The following is a 25,568-nucleotide window of genomic DNA, read 5'->3' as shown; positions in this document are numbered from 1 at the left end:
ATATGAAATACAAGACCGTAGGAGAAGAATCAGGCCACTTGGCCCTTTGAGCCTGCTCCTCCATTTCACCATGGCCGATCAAGTTTTCCGGTCAGCCTTCTACCCGTATCCCTTCGTGTCCTAACCAATCAAGAATCAATACATTAGACCAATCAATATACATAAAGACTTGTGGCAAAGAATTCCACAGATTCACCACTCTCTGGCTAAGTATCATGTCTGTTGGTTAGTGGTAGGATTTCTTCCAGCTCATTTATAAAAATCACAAAGAGTAGAGGTCCCAAGACGGTTCCTTGAGGCACACCATTGGTCACTGACCCCCGTGCAGGATATGACCCGTATTACAACAACTCTTTGCCTTCTGTGGGCAAGCCAGTTCTGGATCCACAAAGCAATGTTCCCTTGGATCTCATGCCTCCTTACTTTCTCAATAAGCCTTGCATTGGGTACATCAAATACCTTGCTGAAATCCATATACACTTCATCTACTGCTCTTCCTTCATCAATGTGTTTAGTTACATCCTCAAAAAATTCAATCAGGCTCATTAGGCATGACCTGCCTTTGACAAAGCTATGCTGACTATTCCTAATCATATTATGCCTCTCCAAATGTTCATAAATCCTGCCTCTCAGGATCTTCTCCATCAACTTACCAACCACTGACATAAGACTCACTGGTCTATAATTTCCAGGGCTATATCTACTCCCTTTCTTGAATAATGGAACAACATCCGCAACCCTCCAATCCTTTGGAACCTCCCCCATCCCCATTGCTGATGCAAAGGTCATCGCCAGAGGCTCAGCAATCTCCTCCCTCGCTTCCCACAGTGGGCTGGGGTACATCTCATCCAGTCCAGGTGACTTATCCAACTTAATGCTTTCCAAAAGCTCCAGCACAGCCTCTTTCTTAATGCTCAATCTACATGCTCAAGCTTTTCAGTCCACTGTACGTCATATCGGACCAGAGCCATCAAGCACTCTTCATATGACAAGCTATTTAATCCTGGAATCATTTTTGTGAACCTCCTTTGAACCCTCTCCAGTGTCATCATATCCTTTCCTAGATAAAGGGCTCAAAGCTGCTCACAATACTCCAAGTGAGTCCTCACCAGTGCTTTATAAAGTCTAAACATTACATCCCTGCTTTTATATTCTAATCCTATTGAAATGAATGTTAACATTGCATTTGCCTTCCTCACCACAGACTCAACATGCAAATTAACCTTCAAGGAATCCTGCACAAGGACTCCCAAAACCCTTTGCACCTCAGTTTTTTTAAATATATTTTTTCTCTTTTTCGAAAATAGTCAACTCCAACTCTTTCATTTTTTTAACCAATGTGCATAGCCATACAATTCCTTATACTGTTTCCATCTGCCATTTCTTTGCCCATTGTCCTAATCCGTCTTTGTCCTTCTGTAGCTGCTCTACTTCCTCAAAACTATCTGCCCCTCCACCTATCCATACTGTCTGCAACTTTGCAAAAAAGCCATCAATTCCATCATCCAAATCATTGACATACAACGTGAAAAGAATCGGTTCCAACACAGACCCCTGTGGAGCACCACTAGTCACCGGCAGCCAGCCAGAAAAGGCTCCCTTTATTCCCACTCTTTGCCTCCTGCCGATCAGCCACTGCTTTATCCATGCTAGAATCTTCCCTGTAATACCATGGGCTCATAGCTTGTTAAGCAGCCTCACATGTGGCACCTTGTCAAAGGCCTTCTGAAAATCCAAGTACACATCAATCGATTCTCCTTTGTCTATCCTGCTTGTTATTTCTTCAAAGAATTCCAACAGATTTGTCAGGCAAGATTTTCCCTTGAGAAAACATACTGACTATGGCCTATCTTACAGGCCTCCAAGTACCCTGAGACCTCGTCCTTAATCACCTCCAACATCTTCCCAACCACTGAGGTCAGACTACCTGGCCTATAGTTTCCTTTCTTTTGCCTCTCCCCTTTCTTGAACGGTGGAGGGATATTTGCAATTTTCCAGTCTTCTGGAACCATTCCAGAATTTATTGATTCTTGAAAGACCATGCTCCATGATTTCTTCTGTCACCTCTTTCAGAACTCTGGGGTGTACACCATCTGGTCCAGGTGACTTATCTACCTTCAGACCTTTCAGTTTCCTGAGAACCTCCTCTCTAGTTATGGTAAATTCACGCACTTAATGCCCCCTGACACCTGGAACTTCAACCATACTGCTAGTATCTTCCACGGTGAAGACTGATGCAAAATACTTATTAATTTCCTTGTCCCCCATTACTACCTGTCCAGCATCATTTTCCAGCAGCCCACTATCCACTCTCAGCTCTCTTTTAAACTTTATGTATCTGAAGAATATGAAGAATATTATTGACTAACTTGCTTTTGTATTCCATCCTTAACTTCTTAACATCATAGCTGCCAGTCTGCAATAGAGCTACACGTTCATATTCCTTATTCCGTATACTACACACATTCAAATACAGCACCTTCAGTCTTCTGTTCACCCTTTTCAATTTTGCGCTATCAACAGCCTTTCCTCACTACACATTGCCTTTGTTTGTAATCCAGCCCCCTCATCTTTGAACTATTATCAGCCTTTCCTACGATACTTCTTGCATTGAAATATAGGCAGCTCAGGACACTGGTCACACCATGCTCAACCTTTTGATTCCTGACTTTGTCTTACCATTCTGCCTCCACAACTTCTCCACTAATGGTTCAGGCTATCTGCTTCCCATCCCTCTGCAATCCCATCGTGCAGCGTAAAGAAACATTTCCATTAGGATGTTAGTCCTCCTGCAGTTCAGCTGCGAATTGTCCCTATGTACAGGTCTCACTTTCCTTGGAAGAGAGCCCAATGATTCAAAAATCTTATGCCCTTCCTTATCCACACATTGAACTGTATAATCGTCCTGTTTCTGGCCTCACTTGCATATGGCATGGGAGACGATTCTGAGATCACTACCCTGGGGGTCCTGGCCTTTAGCTTAGCACCTAACTCACAGAACTCCCTGTGCAGAACCTCGTCACTCATTCTACCCACCTCATTGGTATCTACATGGACCAGGCTGTTTATCGTCCCACTTAAAACTGTGAGGACTCGATCCGAAATATCCCGGACCTTGGAACTAGGGAGGCAATATACCATCCAGGAATCTTGTTCTTGCCTACAGAACCTCCCGTCCATTCTCCTAACTATCCGATCCCCTATCACTACGTGCTAAATGGCGACTCCTTTGCTTGCATCTTCGGAAACAGCTCTATTTCCATCTTTGGTATCTTTATTTTTCCCTTTCAGGGTTCTTTTGAAGACCCTGACCTGGAGTTACATGTTGGCTTCAGTTCTTTGCGGGAATGGGACCCGCTCTCGGGGTTTTAGGACTGGCTGTTGTTCGACACACCGAGAGTTCGGCTGGTTCTGATTGGAAGCCTAAGGTCTCAGGGCTCTGGAAGCAGGCAGATCGAGGGTCGATGACACGCAGGAGACCTGTGTGCCGTCGGGGGAGTTGGCATATCTGTTGTGGCTCTGAAGACCCGAGATCTATGTGATTTTCAGGCACAGAGCTCAAAAATGGACTTTTAACATTGTAAACCAGCGAGTTGTTTGTTATGTCTCCCCACTCGCTGAGGAAAAAAACAGAGGCACCCTTTTCTCCCTGATTAGTGAGAGAGAAAATCTGCGGTATGTCGAATACCAGGTGTAACACTAAGTCTCTGGGGGTAACTGCAAATCTGTGTCTTTTCTATGGTGAGTGCCCGGTGGCAGTGCTGATACTTGCATCTTTTTTGCCGGTGAGAGGAGGGGGGATCGTTGCTTGCTGCTGCTTACGTGCGGGGGGGGGGGGGGAGCTGGGGGGTTAGTTTGGGGTTGTTATGTTTATCTGTTGTTAAGTCTTTGGAGCACTTCTCTGTTTTCATGGATGTCTGTGAAGAAAAAGCATTTCAGGATGTACATTGTATACTTTTCTCTGACATTAAATTGGACCTTTGAACCTTTAAACTACAGTGTGGCTCTTCTCCCTCCTTCCTTTCTGAGTCACAGAGACTGACTCGGTTCCAGACACCCGATCACTGTGACTTTCCTCTGTAAGGCCATCCCTCCTGACAGTAAGTGATATGCCTGTTGTTGAGAGGGATGGCCACAGGGTACTCTGCAGTGGCTCCTTAACTGCTTTCCCCCTTCCTGACTGTCACCCAGTTTCCCGTGCCCTGCACCCAGCATGTAACTGCCGCTCGATATATCCTATCTATCACCCACTCAGCTTCTCAAATGATCTGGAGTTCATCCAGTTCCAGCTTCAACTCCTTTACGAGGTTTGTTAGAAGCTGCAGCTGGATGCATTTCTCGCAGTTGTAGTTATCAGAGTCACTGGAGATCTCCCTGCCTTCCCACATCCCGCAAGAGGAGCATTCATCTATTCTGCCTGTCATCTCCTCAATCCTAAATGACCAGATATAAAGAAGGGAAGGGGAAAAAATGAACTTTTCTTTCCTTTGCTTTCTCTGAGTGAAGTCTTTCTTCACTGATGCCTTGAAGAGCTAAAGCCTTAAGATCATGAAATATGATTAAGACAAACTTCATTCTTGCCGATGAAATAATCTTACAATGCTAAAAGCCAGCAGGCTTTCCCTGAAGAAAGGTCTGGGCCCAAAATGTTGGCAGTTTACTCTTTTCCATAGATGCTGCCTGGCCTGCTGAGTTCCTCCAGCATTTTGTATCTGTTGCTTTTCAAACTGAGGATGTGTGAGACTAGAACTGGAGGTCATGGGTTAAGAGTGAAAGGTGAAATATTTAAGGGGAGCATGAGGAGTGACTGCTTCACTCAGAGGGTAGTAGGAGTGTGGAATGATCTGTCAGTAGGAGTGGTGGATGTGAGTTCGATTTCAACATTTAAGAGAAATTTGAATAGGTACATGGGGGTTCTTGATGAATGGATGCAGCTTTTCTCAGGTCAAGTCAAGTCAACTTTTATTGTCATTTTGACCATAACTGCTGGTACAGTGCATAGTAAAAATGAGACAACGTTTTTCAGGACCATGGTGTTATATGACACAGTACAAAAACATGACTGAACTATGTAATAAAAAAAAACACAGAGAAAGCGACACTAGACTACAGACCTACACTGGACTGCATAAAATGCACAAAAACGGTACCGGCATTACAATAAATAATAAACAGGACAGTAGGGCAAGGTGTCAGTCCAGGCTTCAGGTATTGAGGAGTCTGATAGCTTGGGGGAAGAAACTGTTACATGGTCTGGTCGTAAGAGTCCAAATGCTTTGGAGCCTTTTCCCAGATGGCAGGAGTGAGAAGAGATTGTATGAAGGGTGCATGGGGTCATTCATTATGCTGTTTCCTTTGCGGATGCAGCGTGTAGTGTAAATGTCCGTGATGGCGGGAAGAGAGACCCCAATGGTCTTCTCAGCTGACCTTACTATCCGCTGCAGGGTCTTGCGATCCGAGATGGTGCAAATCCCGAACCAGGCAGTGATGCAGTTACTCAGGACGCATCAACACTGCAACAACACTCTGAGTAAATGTCAAAGCATTGAGTTTAAAACTCAGAAAGTTATGTTGCAGCTCTATAAAACTCTAGTTAGGCCACATCTGGAGTATTACATACAGTTCTGGTTGCTCTATTATAGGAAGGATGTTGAGGCTCTGCAGAGGTGCAGAAGATGTTTATCAGAGTCCTGCATGGATTAGAGGGCACGTACTACAACAAGAGGTTGGATCATCTTGGGTTGTTTTCTGTGGAGCAGCAGAGGCTGAGGGGAGAGCCGATAGATGTCTATAAGTTTATGAGAAGCATAGACAGAGTGGACAGAGAGTATCTGTTTCCCAGGATTGGAATTTATGATACCAGAGGGCAATCATTTAAGGTGAGAGTAGGAAGTATTTTTACACAGAGAGTGGTGGGCACCAGGAATGCCCTTCCTGGGATTGTGGTAGAGGCAGACATATTAGGGACTTCTAATAGGTGTTTAGGTAGGCACATGGCCTCTCCAAGACCAACCATATATCCATGTCATGAGACGTGGAAACGGGTAAGGATGGCCAACAGGGCTCTGGTGAAGCTGAATAGACCAATTGCCTGTACTACCAGGTAGGAGGTACAGAAGCCTGAAGGGACACACTCAGTGATTCAGGAACAGCTTCTTCCCCTCTGCCATCTGATTCCTAAGTGGACATTGAACCCCTGGACACTACCTCACTTTTCTTAATATACAGTATTTCTATTTTTGCACATTTTTATTAGCTAGAGGCTGTCATTGATAGTGATCAACGTGGGCTCAGTGGAGTTTTAAGTTTCTGTTTTTTGTTAGTAGATCAGATTCTATCTGTGATCATAAAGTACTCTTTTTCTGGACATTATGCAGTTCATGGCCACCTCTTGTGCCAAGATGCGGCCACCCTCAGGGTGGAGGAGCAACAGTTTATATTCCATCTAGGTTTCCTCCAACCTGATGGCATGAATATTAATTTCTCCTTCCAGTTAAAAAATCCCCGCCCACCTCCTCTAATCCCGACTCTGGCCTCTTGCCTCTCCTCACCTGTATCATCTCCCCCTTTCTAACTTCCAGTAGTTTTCCCTTCCGCCTTCCCTCTTCTTCCATCTTCTGCAATTCCCCACTCTGGTTCCCCTCTTAAATATTTCCTTCTTCTCACCTGCCTATCTACTCCCCCTGGCGTTTCTCCTCCCTCCCTTTCTCCTATGGTCCATTTCCTCTCCTATCAGATTCCTTTTTCTCCTGCCCTCAACCTTTCCCACCCAGCTGGCTTCACCTATCACCCTCTAGCTAACCACTTTCCCCTCCCCCCACCTTTTTCATTCTGGCATCTTCCCCCTTCTTTCTCAGTCTGAAGAAGGGTTTTGGCTGAAACATCAACTATTTGCTCAATTCCATACATGTTGCCTGAACTACTGAATTTCTCCATTGAATGGTTCCCTGGTACAATAAGATAGATCGTTGACCTCACAAAGCACATAAAATGCTAAAGGATGTCAACAGGATATGCAGCAAAAATGGAGAGGGGTAAAACATATTGTGCTGAGATCCTTCATTAGGTCTGGAAATGAAGGGAGAAGAAGCCTGAATAAGTAAATGCGAGGGAGGGGAAGGAATACAAGCTAAAAGGAGAGGATAAAACCAGGTGAGGAGGAAGGTCGGAGGGCAGGGAAGGGGAAGGGGGATGGAGTGAGAAGCTAGGAGGTGATAGGTAGAAAAGGTAAGAAGAAGGAATCTGATAGGAGAGGAGAGTGGACCATGGGGGAAAGGGGAGGGGCACCAGTGGGAGATGATAAGCAGGTGATGAGAAGTGAAGAGGTAAGAGGGAAGCCTGTGAGGAATGGAAGAAGAAGGAAAGGGGAAGGGGAAATCTTTCGAAAGTTAGAGAATATAATGTTCATGCCACTAAGGTGGAGGCTACCCAGACAGAATATGAGGCGTTGCTCCACCATTGTAGTAGTAAAGGAGGCCATGTTGGAATGGGAATGGGAACTCAAATTAAAATGGTTGGTCATCAGGTAATTCTGCTTCGCTTTGCTTTCAGTAAGGCATTTGATAAGGATCACCATGCAAGGCTCCTTCAGAAGGTAAGGAGGCATTGGATACAGGGAGACCTTGCTTTTTGTATCCAGAATTGGCTTGCCCACAGAAGGCAAAGGGTGGTTGTAGATTGGTCATATCCTGCATGGAGGTCAGTGACCAGTGGTGTTCCGCAGGGATCTGTTCTGGGAACCCTACTCTTTGTGATGTTTATAAATGACCTGGATGAGGAAGTGGAAAGATGGGTTAGTAAATTTGCTGATGATACAAAGGTTGGGGGTGTTGTGGATAGTGTGGAGGGTTGTCAGAGGTTACAGTGGGACATTGATTAGATGCAGAACTGGGCTGAGAAGTGGCAGATGGAGTTTAACCCATATAAATGTAAAGCGGTTCATTTTGGTAGGATCCATATGAAGACAGAATATAATATTAATGGTAAGACTCTTGGCAGTGTGGAGGATCTGAGAGATCCTGGGGTCCATGTTGATAGGACACTCAAAGCTGCTGCATGGGTTGACAGTGTTGTTAAGAAGGCGTATGGTGTGTCAGCATTCATCAACCGTGGGATTGAGGTAATATTATAGCTATACAGTACCTTGGTCAGACCCCAATTGGAATATTACGTACAGTTCTTTTCTCCTCACTACAGGAAGGATGTGGATACGATAGAGAGAGTGCAGAAGAGATTTACAAGGGTGTTGCCTGGATTGGAATTTATACCTTATGGGAATAGGTAGAGTGTACTTGGCCTTTTCTCCTTGGAGCAATGGAGAGTGAGAGGTGGCCTGATAGAGGTGTATAAAATGATGAGGGGCATTGATCGTGTGGATAGTCAGAGACTTTTTCCCAGGGGTGAAATGGCTAACATGAGGGGGCATAGTTTTAAGGTGCTTTGAAATAGGTACTGAGGGGACGTCAAGCGTAAGATTTTCACGCAGAGAGTGGTGGGTGCGTGGAATGCACTGCCAGCGGCAGTGGTGGAAGCAGTCACAATAGGGTCTTTAAGAGCTTCTTAGATAGATACATAGAGCTTAGAAAAATAGAGGGCGATGTGCTAGGGAAATTCTAGGCAGTCCCTAGAGTTGTTTACATGGTCGGCACAACATTGTGGGCCGAAGGGCCTGTAATGTGCTGTAAATTTCTATGTTCTATGTTTGACTGTACCTGTTTCTGGAGCCTCTGTCATTCAGAGTCGACCATGGATGTTGCATCCTTGTTGTCTAGATACTCAAGCCAGGGAGATACAATAGAGAGAGCAAGCTGTTGCCCATGTAGAAGCTCCCCTCTCCACACAACTGATGGATCCAAAGGAACAGCGGAGACTGATACAGTTTGACACCAGCAGCATTACAGCAGTTGCAGTCAGTACTAAGTTGAATGTAGGACTGCCTTAGGGACTCCAGGTCCAGAATTCTCCCTCGGGGTTTACTCCCAAAACCTTCCCCGTGTCTAGGTATAGCTGCAAGGCAGCGGTGGTTTGAGATCAGAGTTTTCCTTCTAGATGAGCCGTAACCACAGCTGACGACTCCCATTTGCTCAAAGTGACTGGTTTCACAGCACCAGTAACCCACTTTACCTCTTCTCCTGTCAGTAGAAATGGTTCAAAACACAAAAATACAACTGCAGATGCTGTGGATCAAAGAATACATACACAACGCTGGAAGAACTCAGCAGGTCAGGCAGCATCTGCGAGAAAAGAGTAGCTAACGTTTCGGGCCGAGACTCTTCATCAGGAATGGGGGGGAAGAGAGGGCCGAAGCCCAGTAATAGAGATAGGGGAGGGGGAAATAGTTCCTCTGGGCTTAGTAGCTAAGCCACATGTGAAGATCAGGAGCTGGACTTGGTTGTCAGAGTCTATTTGAGACATTGGGAGCATTTGATAGGCCGTGGGAGTTTACCCCCATTACCAACTTATGAATCAGTACCTATGGCAATAATAAACCACTAAGTAAACTAATACCTTTTACTGTCTCAAAGTAGAGCAAAATACCTCAGCTCAAGGCATACACAAAAGTACAGTCAACATAACAAAGGTTAATTGACTTGTTTTAAGCTTTTTTTATGTCGTACACTTTATATATTTTACTTAGCAGTCAGGATGTGCCTCCAGGAACAAGAGTGCTATTTAAATCATTTCCAAAACGAGTCAATTGCATGTCTCCTGACTAAATTGGTAAAGCCCTGTCGTACACAATTGGTAGGCTATGTCAGAATCAGAAATAAGTTTATTATCTTTGAAATTTGTTGTTCCGTGGCAGCAGTACAGTACAATATATAAAATGTTACTGTACTCATGTTTTATACATTGAGTGCGAGGTTGTTGCTGTGACACCAGTCAGCCAGCTGATCAAAGCTATGAGGTAACACGAGGGAACACACACCAGTCACACGAGGGTAACACGAGGGAACACACACCAGTCACACAAGGGTAACACGAGGGAACACACACCAGTCACACGAGGGTAACACGAGGGAACACACTCCAGTCACACGAGGGTAACACGAGGGAACACACACCAGTCACACGAGGGTAACACGAGGGAACACACACCAGTCACACGAGGGTAACACGAGGGAACACACACCAGTCCTCATCAAGGCATCAGGAGTGGAGAGGGTGAGCAATTTCAAGTTTCTGGTCTCAGCATCTCTGAGCATCCAACAATGCATTAATAAAGCAGGCACGGCAGTGAGCTTGAGGAGATTTGATGTGTCACCAAAGACACTTGCACATTTCTACAGCTGTACCATGGAGACCATTCTAACTGGCTGCATCACCATCTGTTGCAGTGGGAGGCACTGCACAGGATCAAAATAAATTGCAGGAAGTTGTGAACTCAGTCACCTCCATTCTGGGCAAGAGTCTCCTCAACATCCAGGACACCTTCAAGGAGCAATGCCTCGGAAAGGCAGAATCAATCATTAAGGACCCCCATCACCCCAAGACACACTCTCTTCTTATTGCTACCATCGGGGGGACGTACAGGAGCCTGAAGACACACACTCAACAATCCAGGAATTGTAGAATTGTAGAGTGTTCAGGATGGTAGAATCTTCTCTTCTACCATCAGATTTCTGAATGTACATAGAACCCATGAACACCACCTCACTGTTTTATTTTGTCTTTTTGCACTACTTATTTAATTTAACTTTTTAAATATATATGTACTTCTTACTGTAATTTAGTTTTTAGTATGTATTGCAATGTACTGCTGCTGCATAACAACAAATTACACAACGTATGCCGGTGATATTAAACCTGATTCTGATTCTGATATGTATGTCATTAAATTTGTTTTAACTCTGGTGCAGTGCAGAATTACTACAAGATACAACAAAACACATAGAAAATGAACGGTGCAAGGGAGACAAAGGATGAGGTAGTGTTCATAGTTCGAGCAGAAATCTGAGGGCAAAAGGGAAGAAGTTGTTCCCAAAATTGTAGAATGTGTACCTTCAGACTCCTTTACCCACTCCCTGAATGTAGTTATCAGAGGAGGGTAAGTCCTGGATGTTAAGTGTTCTTAGTAATGGATGCCACCTTCTTGAGGTATTGCTTTATGGAGGTGTTCTTGATGGTGGGGAGGTTACTGCCCATGATGGAGCTGGCTGTTCACAACCCTGTGCAGCTCTTTCCAGTCCTGTGCATGAGTGCTCCCAGTTCTGCAACCTGTCAAAATGCACTTCATGGTACATCTGTAGAAATTTGCTCAGGTTTGGTGTCATACAAGTTTCTTCAAACCACTAATAAAAAATAGCCACTGGTGTGCCTTCTTCATAACTGCATTAATATGTGTGACTCAGGCTAGATCTTCAGAGGTGTTGACACCCAGGAACTTGAATCTGTTCATCCTTTCCTCAAAGTTCAAATTAGTAAATTTGTCATCATAGTGCATATATGTTACCATATAGTATTTTAAACTGCATTTTCTTGCAAGCTTCTACAGCAAAATAAAGAAGTACCATAGAATTTGTGCAACAAATACATTAAAAACACTGGCAAGCATTATGCAAAAGAAGATAAATTGTGCAAAAATACTGAAAACAAGTTGCAAGAAATCCTTGAAAGTGAGTCTGTAGACTGGCATGGTTACAGCATGGACTAGGTTGGCCAAAAGGCCTTCTTTTGTGCTGTGCTTTTCTTTGACTTTATGATTCATGGAATCAGTTCAGAGTTACAGCAGTTCAGGAGCCTGATGGTTGTAGGATAATAGTTGCTCCTGAACCTGGTGGTGTTGGTCCTAAGGCTTTTGTACCTGCTTTGTGATGGCAGTAGCAAGAAGAGAGCGTGGCTTGATGATGGATGTGCTGTCTTGTGGTAGTGCACCATGTAAATGTACTCAGTGGTGGGGAGGGCTTTGTCTGAGATGGACTGGGCTGTATTGACCATTTTCTGTATCCTCTTATGGTCCTGGGCATTGATGATTCCATACCAGCCTATGATGCAGCCAGTTAGGATGTTCTTCACTGTGCATTTATAGAAATTTGTCAAACCTTTTAGTGACATACCCAACATGTGCCAACTTCTGAGAAAGTAGAGGAACTATTATGCCTTCTATGCTGGTCACAGGACCAATCCTCTGACAGGTTAACTAATGCCAAGGTTTTTAAATCGACTGACCCTCTCCAATTACCTATTAGCAATCACTGAGCATACAAATAAATAACCTGCATAAAGTCAATCTAACCTCTGCTCCTATAGAATTATAGCGGATAAAAACAATTTATTAAAAATAGATGCAACACACTCAAAATGCTGGAGGAACTCAGCAGGCCAGGCTGCATCTGTGGAAAAGAGTACACTCAATGTTTCAGGCTGAGACCTTTCAGCAGGACTGGAGTAAAAAAGACAGATTCTCACCTGACTATCACATCCACCTGGGTCCCCCTCCTTCCCTTTCTCCTTTGGCCCACTCTCCTCTCCTATCAGACTCCTTACTCTCCAATCAGATTCCTTACTTTCCACCCTTGACCTTTCTCACCCAGCTGGCTTCACCTATCACCTCTAGCTTTCCTCCTTCCTTTCCCCCTACCTCTTTATTCTGGCGTCTTTTCCCCATTTTTCCCAGTCCTGATGAAAGGTCTGAGCCCAAAATGTCAACTGTTTCACTTTTTTCCACATATGCTGCCTGACCTGCTGAGTTCCTCCAGCATTTTGTGTGTGTTGCTTTGGATTTCCAGCATCCGCAGCTATTCTCACATTTGTAATTAGACCTTACTTAATTACTGCCTGTTACGCCGCTAGCACTTGAGGCAGCAGTGAAGGTCCTTCATCTCCGGTGGTGTTCAGGGCTTCCTTTATCATGTCAGTAGTTTCCTCTCTGTCTTTGTTGCTGTCAGTAATGCAAGGCCCGGGTGGAGACTCCGGAATACACTTGCAGTCAGATGTGGAAAGATTCTTCATTGCTGTTTCCATAACAGGTTTATTTGACCAGCGAGAATTGTTAGCCCTGAGCTGATCCTCAAACCTGGAGGACCAGTGGACCACTCTTAGTCTGGCCTCTACCCTTTGACCTGTTTGGATGGGTGACTCCACCAAGATCCAAAGCATAAAGCCCTGACTCCAGTGTGCATAGATCTCCGAATCATTGAGGCATGCAAGTCCCCAAATCACAACAAGGTTGTGGTCCTCTTGGAGGTTGTAATTATAAACACATAGCTTAATCAAAGCAGAAGCTGGTGACTTGCTTCTCCTCTCTACGCCGGCCTTTGCACCTTCCAATAATGACGCATTTTGACTTGAAATATCAACAGTTCCTTTCCCCCTGACAGATGCTGCTCGACCCACTGAGTTCCTCCAGCAGAATGCCTATTGCATCTGCAGTCCCTTGTGTCTCCAGCCAGTGAAAGTTCAAAGTAGTTTGCATATGTTACCTACTTCCCTTTGGCCCTGCTCCTGAAAGTAGAAACCGTCTATCAGGCCTAGCAGCTAAGCCACATGTGAAAGTCAGGAGCTGGACTTCGTTGTCAAAAACTATTTGAGAAACACACCTTTGGAAGCATTTAATATGTAGTGGGAGCTTATCCACACTACTTCCCCAGTTATGAGAAACTTAAGGGACCTTAAGAAGCCTTAAAACTAGTTGCTTTAAGAAGATGGGTCTCATCAGCCCTGGTTTGCAACTGATCTAGAAGGAAAACTCTGATCTCAAACCTCCACTATACCCACTCATGGGGAAGGCTTCCAGAGTGAACCAAAGGACAAATCTTGAGCTGGAGATCTAAGTCAGTCCTGCATTAAGTTCAATGCTGCTGGTGCCAAACTGTGTCGCTCTCCGCTGTTCCTTTGGATTCATCGGAGAGAGCCTACAGCATGGACAACTGCTTGTTCTCCTTATCGTAGCTGCCTTTCACGTAGGCAGCTAGTACGCGATATCCATGGCTGACCCCAACCAACGGAGGGCCACCAAATATACACTATATGTCACCATATATCACCCTGAGATTCATTTTCTTGCAGGCATTTACAGGAAAGTAAAGAAATACATCAATTTTATCCCTTGTTGAGATCAATGACACCTTCTTATGTCTTTAATATCCTCTTCATAAATGCACCTCTTTTTATGATTATCCTCAGTAGAAAATGAGTTGGATATGTCTATAGCATAACTGCAAATGCTAAGCAGTGAATGAGTACCCCTTGAAAGCAGTTAGCTCTTGAACACTCAGAGTGCGTTGATCATTTTACAGAACAATCCACCCAGTGTGACCAGCTCCTTCACCTGCCTGGGTCAAGTGTTATTTCATAATGCTCCTTCAAAGTATGCTGAGAGAGTTTATTAGACTAAGCGATATAACGTTGTCGGGCACCATGCTTGCATAGCAGTTAGTGCAATGCTGTTATAACTCGGGGCAGTCTGGAATTCGAAGTTCAATTCCAGCGCCGTCTGTAAGGAGTTTGTAAGTTCGCCCCGTGAACCATGTGGGTTTCCTGTGGGTGCTCCGGTTTCCTCTCACAGTCCAAAGACGTACTGGTTTGTATGTTAATTGGTCATTGTAAATTGTCCTGTGAGTAGGCTAGGGTCAAATCAGTTGGTTACTGGGCAGTGCAGCTCAAAGGGCCGGAAGGACCTCATCCGCACTGTACCTCTAAATAATAAAAATTTCTAAAATTAAATTGAGAACCAATAAAAAAAGTAGTACTTACAATAACTGAAGAACAAAGGGCAATGTAATGCAGTACAGGTCCTTTGGCCCATGATGTTGTGCCATCCTTTTAACCTACTCAAAGATAAATCTAACCCTTCCCTCACACATAGCTCACTTATTCTGTCATCTATGTGCCTGTCTAAGAGTCTCTTAAATGTCCGTAATGTAATACCTATCCGACCAGCCAGGACAACACCTGTCACTCTTTGTGTGGAAGAACTTGCCTCAGACGCCCCTCTTATACTTTCCTCCAATCACCTTAAAATTACAAACACAAAATGCTGGAGGAACTCAGCAGGTCAGGCAGCAACTATGGAAAAGAGTAAACAGTTGGTGTTTGAGGCTGAGACCCACCATCAGGACACTCCCTGGCTCGAAACTTCAACTGATTATTCTTCTCCATAGATGCTGCCTGACCTGCTGAGTTCTTCCAGCATTTTGTGTCTGTTGCTCTAGATTTCCAGCATCTGCAGATTTTCTTCTGTTCATATTTTAAAATTATGCCTTCTTGTATTAGCCACTTCTACCCTGGGACAGTCTCTGTCTGTCCACTCGATCTATACCTCTGATAATTTTGTACGCCTCTATCAAGTTACCTCTCATTCTCCCTCTCTTCTTCCCTCCTTCGCTCACAGCCTATTTTCATGAGATGTTCTCTAATGTTCTCAGATGTGTTCTCAGCACCTAAGTTACAGAGAAGGGTTGAACAAGTTATGTCTTTATTCTTTGGAGCGTAGAAGGTTGAGGGGGAACGATAGAGGTATTTAAAATTATGAGGGGGATAGATAGAGTTGAGGTGGATAGGCTTTTTCCATTGAGAGGCAGGGAGATTCAAACAAGAGCACATGAGTTGAGAGCTGGGGGCAAAAGTTTAGGGGTAACACGAGGGGGAACTTCTTTACTCAGAGAGTGGTAGCTGTGTGGAACGAGCTTCCAGTAGAAGTGGTAGAGGCAGGTTCGATATTGTCATTTAAAAAAAAAATTGGATAGGTATATGGACAGGAAAGGAACGGAGGGTTATGAGTTGAGTGCAGGTCGGGGGGACTAGGTGAGAGTAAGCGTTTGGCATGGACTAGAAGGGCCGAGATGGCCTGTTTCCGTGTTGTAATTGTTATATGTTATATATGTTAATCTAAGATATTCAATAAATTTCATTTTGTGGCCAACACCACACAGCAGTAATCAGCGTACTTTAATTAACATACTTGAAGAATGCCTCAGAGACAAGAATTACTCCTTGATTTAGAAATAGAATGTTAATCCTCATGAGCTCTCTCACGTTTCCAATTGAAATGAGTTCATATCCAGCAGGGTGAGTATCAGTGTATTAGGGATGCAGAATCAAAAAGGGTAGTAAATACAGTACTCAAAATGTTATATTTCAATGCAGTAAGTATAAGAAATAAGGTGGATGATTTTGTTGTACTTTTACAGATTGTCAGGTGTGACGTTGTGGTCGTCTGAATCGTGGCTGAAGGATGGTTGTAGTTGGGAGCTGAAATTCCAAGGTTACACATTGTATCAGAGGGAGAAGGAGGCAGGCAGAGGGAGAGATGTGACTCTGCTGGTAAAGAATGGCATCAAATCATTAGAAAGATGTGACATTGGATCGGAAGATACAGTATTGGATACTTGTGGGTTAAGTTAAGATTCTGCAAGGGTAAAAGGACCCTGATGGTAATTATATACAGGCCTCCAAACTAGTATAAAAGGAGAGCTTCATGGATGTTCAGACATTCCAGAGCACAAACAAGAGAAAATCTGCAGATGCTGAAAATCAGAGCAACACACACAACATGCCAGAAGAACTCAGCAGGCCAGGCGGCATCTATGGAAAAGGGTACAGTCGACTTCGAGCAGTCTGGCCAAAGGGTCTCGGCCCAAAACATCGACTGTACATTTTTCTGGTCAGACTGGTCAAACGGTCCAAACTCTCGGTGGGAGAGCATTTTGGAGGTAACGACCACAACTCTATCTCCTTTATCACAGTGCTGGAGAGGGATAGGAGCAGACAATTTGGGAAAACTTTTAATTGGGGTGGGGGAAATATCATGCTTTTAGGCAGGAATTTGGGAACATAAATTGAGAGCAGACATTCTCAGAGAAATGCACAAATGTGCAAATATGTGGCAAATGTTGAGGGAACATGTGCATGGAGTTCTGCAAAGGTATGTTCCATTGAGGCAGGGTAAAAGAACCATGGTGTACAAAGGATGTAGAACATCTAATTAAGAAAAGAAAGGTTTATGAAAGGTTCAACAAGTTAGGTACTGTTAGAGCTCTAGAAAATTACAATGTGCCAGGAAGGAGCTCAAGTATGAAATTAGGAGAGCTTGAAGGGGCCGTGAGAAGGCCTTGGAGAGCAGGATTAATGAAAACCCCAAGGCATTCTACAGGTATGTGAAGAGCAAGAGGATGAACCGTGTGAGAATAGGACCAATCAAGTGTAATAGTGGAAATGTGTGCATGGAGCTGGAGGAGGTAGCGGAGGTACTTAATGAATACTTTGCTTCAGTATTCACCGGTGGTTGGCAATTATGGGGATGAGTTACAATGGAATGAAATGCTTGAGTGTATAGACATTAAGAAAGAGGATGTGCTGAAGCTTATGAAAGGTATTAAGTTAGATAAGTCACTGGGACCAGATGAGATATACCCCAGGCTACTGTGGGAAGCGAGGGAGGAGATTATTGAGCCTCTGTCAATGACCTTTGCATCATCAATAGGAATGGGAGAAGTACCAGAGAATTGGGAATTTGTAAGCATTGTTCCCTTGTTCAAGAAAGTGAGTAAAGATAACCCAGGAAATTTTAGACCAATGAGTCTTACTTTAGTGGTGGGCAAGTTGTCAGAGAAGATCCTGAGAGGCAGGATTTATGAACATTTGAAGAGACATAATCTGATTAAGGATAGTCAGCATGACTTTGCCAAGGGCAGTCATGCCTTACGAACCTGATTGAATTCTTTGAGAATGTAACAAAACAAATTGCTGAAGGTAGAGCAGTGGATGTAGTGTATATGGATTTCAGGAAGGCATTTGATAAGGTTCCCCATGTGAGGCTATTCAGAAAGTAAGGTGGCATGGGATGCAAAGTGACCTTGCTTTGTGGATCCAGAATTGGCTTGACCACAGAAGACAAAGGGTGGCTGCATTTTCCATGGAGGATGGTGACTAGTGGTGTTCTGCAGGGATCTGTTCTGGGAACCCTCCACTTTGTGATTTTTATAAATGACCTGGATGAGGAAGTAGAAGGGTGGGTTAGTAAATTTGCTGATGACACAAAAATTGGGGGCGTTGTGGATAGTCTGGAGGGTTGTCAGAGGTTACAGAGGTACACCGATAGGATGCAGAACTGGGCTGAGAAGTGGCAGACGGAATTCAACCCAGATAAGTGTGAATTGGTTCATTTCGTTAGATCAAATTTGAAGACATATTATTGTATTAATGGGAAGACTCTTGGCAGTGTGGAGAATTAGCAAGATCTTAGGGTTTGTGTCCATAGGACACTCAAAGCTGCTACGCAGGTTGACAGTGTTGATAAGAAGGCATGTTGGCCTTCATCAACCATGGGATTGAGTTCAAGAGTATGATGTAATGTTACAGCTATACAAGACCTTATTTAGATGCCACCTGGAGTACTGTGCTCAGTTCTAGTCACCTCATTACAAGATGGATGTGGATACTATGCTGAGGAGATTTACAAGGATGTTGTCTGGATTGGGGAGCATGCCTAATGCAAATAGGTTGAGTGAACTTGGCCTTTTTTGCTTGGAGCGAGGGAGGATGAGAGATGACCTGATAGAGGTGAATAAGATGATGAGAGGCATTCATCATGTGGATAGCCAGAGGCTTTTTCCCAGGGCAGAAATGGCTAACATGAGGAGGCATAGTTTTGAGGTACTTGGAAGTAGGTACAAGAGGGATGTCAGGGATAAATTTTTCATACAGAGAGTGGTGGGTGCATGAAATAAACTGCCAGCAAAGGTGGTAGAGGTGGATACACTAGGCTCTTTGAAGAGACTCTTAGACATGGAGCTTAGAAAAATAGAGGGCTGTGCAGTAAGGAAATTCTAGGCAGTTTCGAGAGTAGGTTACACGGTTGGCACAACATTGTGGGCCAGAGAGCCTGTAATGTGCTGTAGATTTCCATGATCTTATGTTTCTATGTTTCAAACAGTGGCTGAAACGTAGACTACAGTTTGTAATAGGAAATAGAAAAGGCATGTCAAAAGGGCAATATTATGATATCCAGGGAAAATTTTAACAAGCAGGTAGACTGGGAAAATTAAGTTGGTAGTGGACCAAAAAAAAGTGAATTTGTTCAATGCCTACGAGATGGATTTTTAGAGCAGCTTGTCATTGAATCTACTAGGGGATCAGCTATAATAGATTGGGTGTTACGTGATAAAATGCAGGTGGTTAGGGAGCTTAAGGTAAAGAAACCCTTAAGAGACAGTGATCACAATATGATAGAGTTCAACTTGAAATTTGATAGGGAGAAAATAAAGTCTGGCTTAGAAAGGAGATGACAGTGGTGTGAGAGAGAGTTGGCTAAAGTAAATTGGAAGGAGATGCCGGCAGGGATGACAGCAGCGCAGCAATGATGTGAGTTTGTGGGAAAAATGAGGAAGGTGCAGGATAGATGTATTCCAAAGACAAAAGAATTCTCAAATGGCAAAGTAGTACAACCATGGTTGACAAGGGAAATCAAAGCTAAAGTAAAAGCAAAAGCAACAAAGCCAAAATTAGTGGGAAGTCCGAGGATTGCAAAACCTTTAAAACCCTACAGAGAGCAACTAGAAGAATCATAAGAAGGGAATAGATGGAATGTGAAAGCAAGTTAGCAAACAATATCACGGTGGATAATAAAAGCTTTTTCAAGTACTGTATGTAAGGAATAAAAGAGAGATGAGAGTGAATATAGGACTGTTAGTAAATAAGGCTGGGGAAATAATAATGGGGTCCAAGGAGATGGCAGATGTACTAAATGAGTATTTTTCATCAGTCTTCACTGTGCACATCGGGGATTAAACAGTGTTACAGAATACAGACCATTATTGCACATTGGGGATTAAACAGTGTTACAGAATACAGACCATTATTGCACATCGGGGATTAAACAGTGTTACAGAATACAGACCATTATTGCACATTGGGGGATTAAACAGTTTTACAGAACACAGGCTGATAATATATATCGGGGGATTAAAAAGTTTCACAAAATACAGGCTGATAATCCATATCGGGGGAGTGGCTGCAGAGAGATTTGGTTTGTGAAGTGAAGTGACAGTGAAACTCAAGATCTAAGACCTCTGTACTTCCTGCCCAGTGGCAGTAGAGAGAAGAGCGCTTGGTCTGGATGTAAGAGGCCGCCGATGATGGATGCTTTTTGCAGCACTTCATGTAAATGTACTCAGTGATGGGACAGCTTTTCTTGTGATGGAATGGGTTATATCCATCACTCTCTGTAGACTTTTCTGTTCCTGGGCATTGGTGTTTCCATATCAGCCCATGATACAACCAGTCAGGATATTCTCCACTGTGCATCTATACCAGATTGTCAAAGTTTTGATGACATGCCAAACTTTTGCAAACTTCTAAGGAAGTAGAGGTGCTGTCTACAGTTATGTGTACGTTGTGTTTTATAGGATTGCTTTTAGGTTTATATTTATTGTGGTTTTTATGCTGATAGTGTTTTTTATGTTGCGTCAGATCTGGTATAGCAATAGTTCTGTTCTCCTTTACACTCTTGTATTGAAGAATCTTGAATCTTGTATCTTAAATCTTGAATCTTTGTGATGGTACTTCAGTTCTGTTCCCAAGGCAGATCCTCTGACATGTTAATGCCAAGGAAGTTAAGGCTTCTGACCCTCTCCACCTCTGTCCTCTAATGAGGACCGGCTCATGGACTTGATTTTTACTAGTTTTGGTGCTATCTCTTTTGTGGTATTTTCAATGCTTCATTGAACCAGAGTGGATCTCTTGACTTGGAACACTCCATTAGAATCAAGGCTTTGTGGGGTTAAGTGAAGTGCAGTTTATCTCGGCCTCTGGAAGTCTGTAATCAATCTGATTTGTTTTATTCTGTGGGTAAGCTGGCATATTGTGCTGACAGTACAATCTTTATATATACCCAGTAGCTACTTAATTAGGTGCACCGATGCACCTGTCCGTTAATGCAAATATCTATTCAGCCAATCAAGTGCAGCAACTCAATGAATAAAAGAATCCAAATATGGTCAAGAGGTTCAGCTTTTGTTCAGATCAAATATCAGAATGGGGAAGAAATGTGATCTAAGTGACTTTGACTGTGGAATGATTGTTGGTGCTAGATGGGGTGGTTTGAGTATCTCAGAAACTGCTTATTTCCTGGGATTTTCACACACAACAGTCTCTGGAGTTCACAGACAATAGTGTGAAAAACAAGAAAAAACATCTAGTGAGCAGAAGTTCTCGGGCAAAAGCGCCTTGTTAATGAGGGTGGTCAGCGGAGAATGGCCAGACTGGTTCAAGCTGACAGGAATTCAAATAACCAGTTGTTACAACAGTAATGTAGAAGAGCATCCCTGAACACACAAGATGTTAAGCCTTGATGCAGATGGGCAACATCGCGAACATATGCTCAGTGGCCACTTTGTTAGCTACAAGTTGTAAGCAATAAAGTGCCCACTGAGTGTTGCTAATATTATGCCATCCTGACTCATCAGCACTTCAAGCTGAGTTTTCTGTAAGTTCACTTTGTACTGAAGGGGAATGTTGAAGGCTGAAGCCGTCTGTGGATGTCAGCAATGCACTACTAGGTAAGTTAATCATTTTGCAGTGCAGAACAGACCCTTCCGACCCAACGTGCTACACCACTCAGCAACCCACCGATTTAACCCTAACCTAATCAGAGGATAAGTTCCTTAAGGTTGTCATAGCTGGGGTTGAGTTTAGGGGGGATAAGCTCTCACTATCTATTAAATGCTTTCAATGACACACATCTCAAATTGCCTCTAACAACCACGTCCAGCTCTTGGCCTTCATGTGAGGCTTAGCTACTAAGCCGGGTGGAACTGTTTCTACTGCCTTGCTGCCATACCTGCTCATGGGGAAGGCTTCAGGTGTAAACCCAGAGGAAAAATCTGGAGCTGGAGTCGCTAAGGCAGCCCAATACTGACGGGCAACACTTGCAAAGCCATTGGTGCCAAACCATCATCGGTCTTTTCTGTTCCTTTGGGTTCGTCAGCTTCATGGAGAGGGGAGCCTACTGCATGTGCAACGGCTTGCTCTCCATATCATACTGCCCTGTCTTGTGCATCACCTAGACAGCTTTACACAATACTGATCGGCACCCCGACCAGTGGGAAGAGCCTCATACTCACAGGATAATTGCTACTCAACCCAGCATGGAAGCGGGCAAAGAGTCATCCGGATTCGACTCCTGGAGCACTTGCCTTGAAGTCTGGTGCGGATGCCGTTATCCCACCAGCCAGCTAATCAATGATCTACTATCTCACATGTCTTTGGACTGTGGGAGGAAAGTGGAGCATCTGGAGGAAACCCACATGTTCCACAGGGAGAGCATATGAACTCGGAACTGAACTTCAAACTCCGATGCCCTGAGCCATGACAGCGCGGCACTACCGCGGCACCCCTCCGAACTGTGCGTATTCATTAATATGGCTGCAGCGTACAATTTTCTGGTGGAACTCCTCAGTCTCAACGGAGCAGTTCATGTCCCCAAGGATTTGTGTGCTCCTGTTGTGATCGATTGTATCTGACCACAGGGAGATCAAAGAGAGAAAGAGTGCTAAACAAGGCAGTGTGTGATAGGATGGCAACTCATTATCATGTAGCGGTGTGCTACACACAGCGCTGAAATAACGACACGGGGTCGGTAAACTGCAGTTAAAAAAGATTTTATTCGAACTTCGCGGTCTCGCTTTAAAGCCTCCCTGATCCCGCCCTCCCCGGGCACGGATGCTGTAGGGGGCACGTATTCATAGTCCTGTCCCACATGCGGATGCTGTAGGGGGCACGTATTCACAGTCCCGTGCGGGCTTTTCCCTTTGTTGGTGAAGCAGACCTGGCGCCCTTTTGGGACTGGCCTTCATGCCGGCGCGCTGGCCTTTTGTGAGCCGGTTCGAGTGCGCTAGGAAGTGGGTCGCCACAATCAGTCAAAAACCTGGCTCAGAGAGTTTGGGGGCAAAATGGATGAAGAAATTAAGATGTGAATCGTTTATGGAGAGAGAAATAATGTTACACCCCCATTTTGAGGAAATTGAGGCATATAATTGGAGAACTACTGATGTTATAACTTTGTTCAAAGAAGTATGTAAAAACAAACCCTGCAGCAATAGGACATCTACAAGGAGCACTGGCACAGAAAAGTGGCATCCATCATCAGGGGCCCCACCACTGAGGCAAGTTGGTACGGGAACCTCAGGACGCCCACCGCCAGGTTCAGGAACAGTTATTACCCTGACCCATCAGGCTCCTTAACCAACATGGATACCTTCACTCACACTAAACTGATTCCACAACCTGTGGACTCGCTTTCATGGTTTCTACAGCTCACGTTCTCAGTATGCCTCGCCCCAGCTCACGTTCTCAGTATGCCTCGCCCCAGCTCATGTTCTCAGGAGTGCCTTACCCCAGCAAGCCATGCACCTATCACTCTGTGTAAAACCCTGACCACTGACATCACCCCCTCCTATTCTGCCTCTACCACCATCCCTGGCAGGGTGTACCATGCCCTCACCTCTATCTGAAAAAAATCATTTTAGTTAAAAATTGTAGCTCCTAGGGCGAGTGACCTTATATCTTTGTCAGCAAGTGAAATTTGTAATTACAGTGGATTCCAGATAATTGGTTAATTGGGGCAGTCATTTATTTGGGAGATCTCTTAAAAGAACAAAAAACTAAATAGAGAAAATATCCGGGCTTTCCTTCATTTATTTGGACTATTATGCTGCTTAACTGGGGCAGGAGACTGGTGCTGAACAGTTTCTAACTAACATTTGTTGTGTGCATGTGTGTGACTGTTAAACACTACACCAAGCTTAGAGTGATCAGTTTTTAAACAGCTTCAGCTACGTGTCTTTGAGTTCAAAAAACAGTGATTAAATAAGCAACAAGGCAATTCAGAACCGTTTTGCTCACTGTGGTTTCAAGCTTTCAGGCTTGGAGATGCCAGAAATGGCCAGGAGTGAAAATGAAATGATTTCACTACTTCAACAAGTTAGGAATTACAAAGGTATTGACAATCAGAAACAGAATCAGTTTAATATCACCAGCATATCTCATGAAATGTTGCTGTTATGCATTGCAGCAGTACATTGCAATACATATAATAAAAACTGTAAATTACATTTACTATATTTATATTTAACAAAGGTTATAGAAATAGTGCAAAAAGAGAAAAAAAAAGCAGTGAGGTGGTGTTCATAAGTCTTACATCCATTCAGAAATCTGATGGTAGAGGAGAAGAAGCTCTTCCTGAATCTTTGACTGTTAGACTATAAGATATAGGAGCAGAATTAGCCCATCTGGCCCACCTGCCATTCCATCATTTTCCCTCCCAAACCCAATCTTCTACCTTCCTCCATGTCATCTCGAATGTTACAATGAAAATGAAGATTTGGAGGATGCAAAGGCATTGTATGTCGGCAGTCCATTTCTGCACTAGGAGTGTGCACTGATTTTGTTCATTTACAGTCAATCAAAAGAACACAGCGAATGAATTCTTTCCTCAATAACTATTAGAACCTAATACACAGTTTTATAGTACCGTAGAGGTATTGGTAGCATTTTAACTTGTTTTCTATTTTATTTAAACACAGAAGTTGTTTCTCAGTTCGAGAGTAGTTTATCATTTTTTTAAAAACTCTTTCCATGAAGCTTCAGCTAATTTTGGCAGCTGTTTAGTTGGGCCAAAATGTACTGGTCCTGATGTGTCCCTATGAATCAAATCCATCATATTTATTAATGAATATAAGGATGAATGCTAAAGAATGAATGTTCTGTCTTGCATTGAAGTATTCTGTTTCTCAACACCAGTACTTTCTGACTTGCTTTTTACAGGATTAACGAGGCTAGCACTATGACTGAAGGGGACTATGATTATCTGATCAAGCTTCTAGCTCTCGGAGATACAGGGGTTGGCAAGACCACATTTCTCTATAGGTACACAGAGAATAAATTCAACCCCAAGTTTGTCACCACAGTCGGGATTGACTTCCGGGAAAAGAGACTGGTAAGTAATTGCTTATTTTCCCACTGTTCCAGGTGTAATCGAATATCTGAAATGCTTAGGACCAGAATTGCTTAGGATTTTGAAATTTTCTGTATTTTGAAATATACAGTGCCTATAAAAAATATTCACACCCACCTCCATGAAAACAAATCTCTACAAAGTGTTCTATATTTGTAATTAATTTAGATCACTTTCTAAAGCTTCATTTTCATTTTGACTCGATAAGTCTTTTTCTGTTGATCAGTGTCAAAGAAAGCCAAATGAAATTCACCGTGATTCAATGTTGTAAAACAAAAAAAAAATGAAAACTTCCAAGGGGAGCAAGTAGTTTTTAATGGGCACTATATAATGAGATAGCTCGGGTTCGCTATCATTTCTGTTTCTGAATTTATGTGCTTCTGGTCAGCAGTCTTTCTCTTACACTTGTTCTTCACACATACAGTATGTACAGAACAGCTGTTCGGTGTGTTAGACTCTCAGCAGCAATGATCTTGGCAAACTCATCACTAAATTTCTCTGCTGCTTCATGATCAGCAGTCATTTTATCACCACAAATCTTTAAAAATTTAATGCCGTGCCTTTTCTTAAAGTTCTGCAACCATCCTGCTGAATATTCACAATTAATTTCACTTTC

At 43.5% G+C, this 25,568-nt stretch overlaps 1 protein-coding gene across 2 annotated transcripts in view; it reads left to right on the top strand.

Annotated features, from left to right (window-relative positions):
* Window positions 1–25,568, top strand: part of rab27b (RAB27B, member RAS oncogene family) — a 117,315-nt gene that overhangs the window by 41,001 nt on the left and 50,746 nt on the right. For both annotated transcript variants that reach the window (XM_059989712.1, XM_059989711.1), the window contains exon 2: window positions 24,763–24,934. In XM_059989712.1, coding sequence (XP_059845695.1) covers window positions 24,782–24,934 — 153 coding nt within the window. In that variant the 5' untranslated portion in view covers window positions 24,763–24,781. The remainder of the gene's footprint in view (window positions 1–24,762; window positions 24,935–25,568) is intronic.

Source organism: Hypanus sabinus, chromosome 14, assembly GCF_030144855.1.
Source record: "Hypanus sabinus isolate sHypSab1 chromosome 14, sHypSab1.hap1, whole genome shotgun sequence".
Classification (NCBI taxonomy): domain Eukaryota; kingdom Metazoa; phylum Chordata; class Chondrichthyes; order Myliobatiformes; family Dasyatidae; genus Hypanus; species Hypanus sabinus.
The sequence above is the reverse complement of the archived record's forward strand: the minus strand, read 5'-3'. Positions and strand labels throughout refer to the sequence as shown.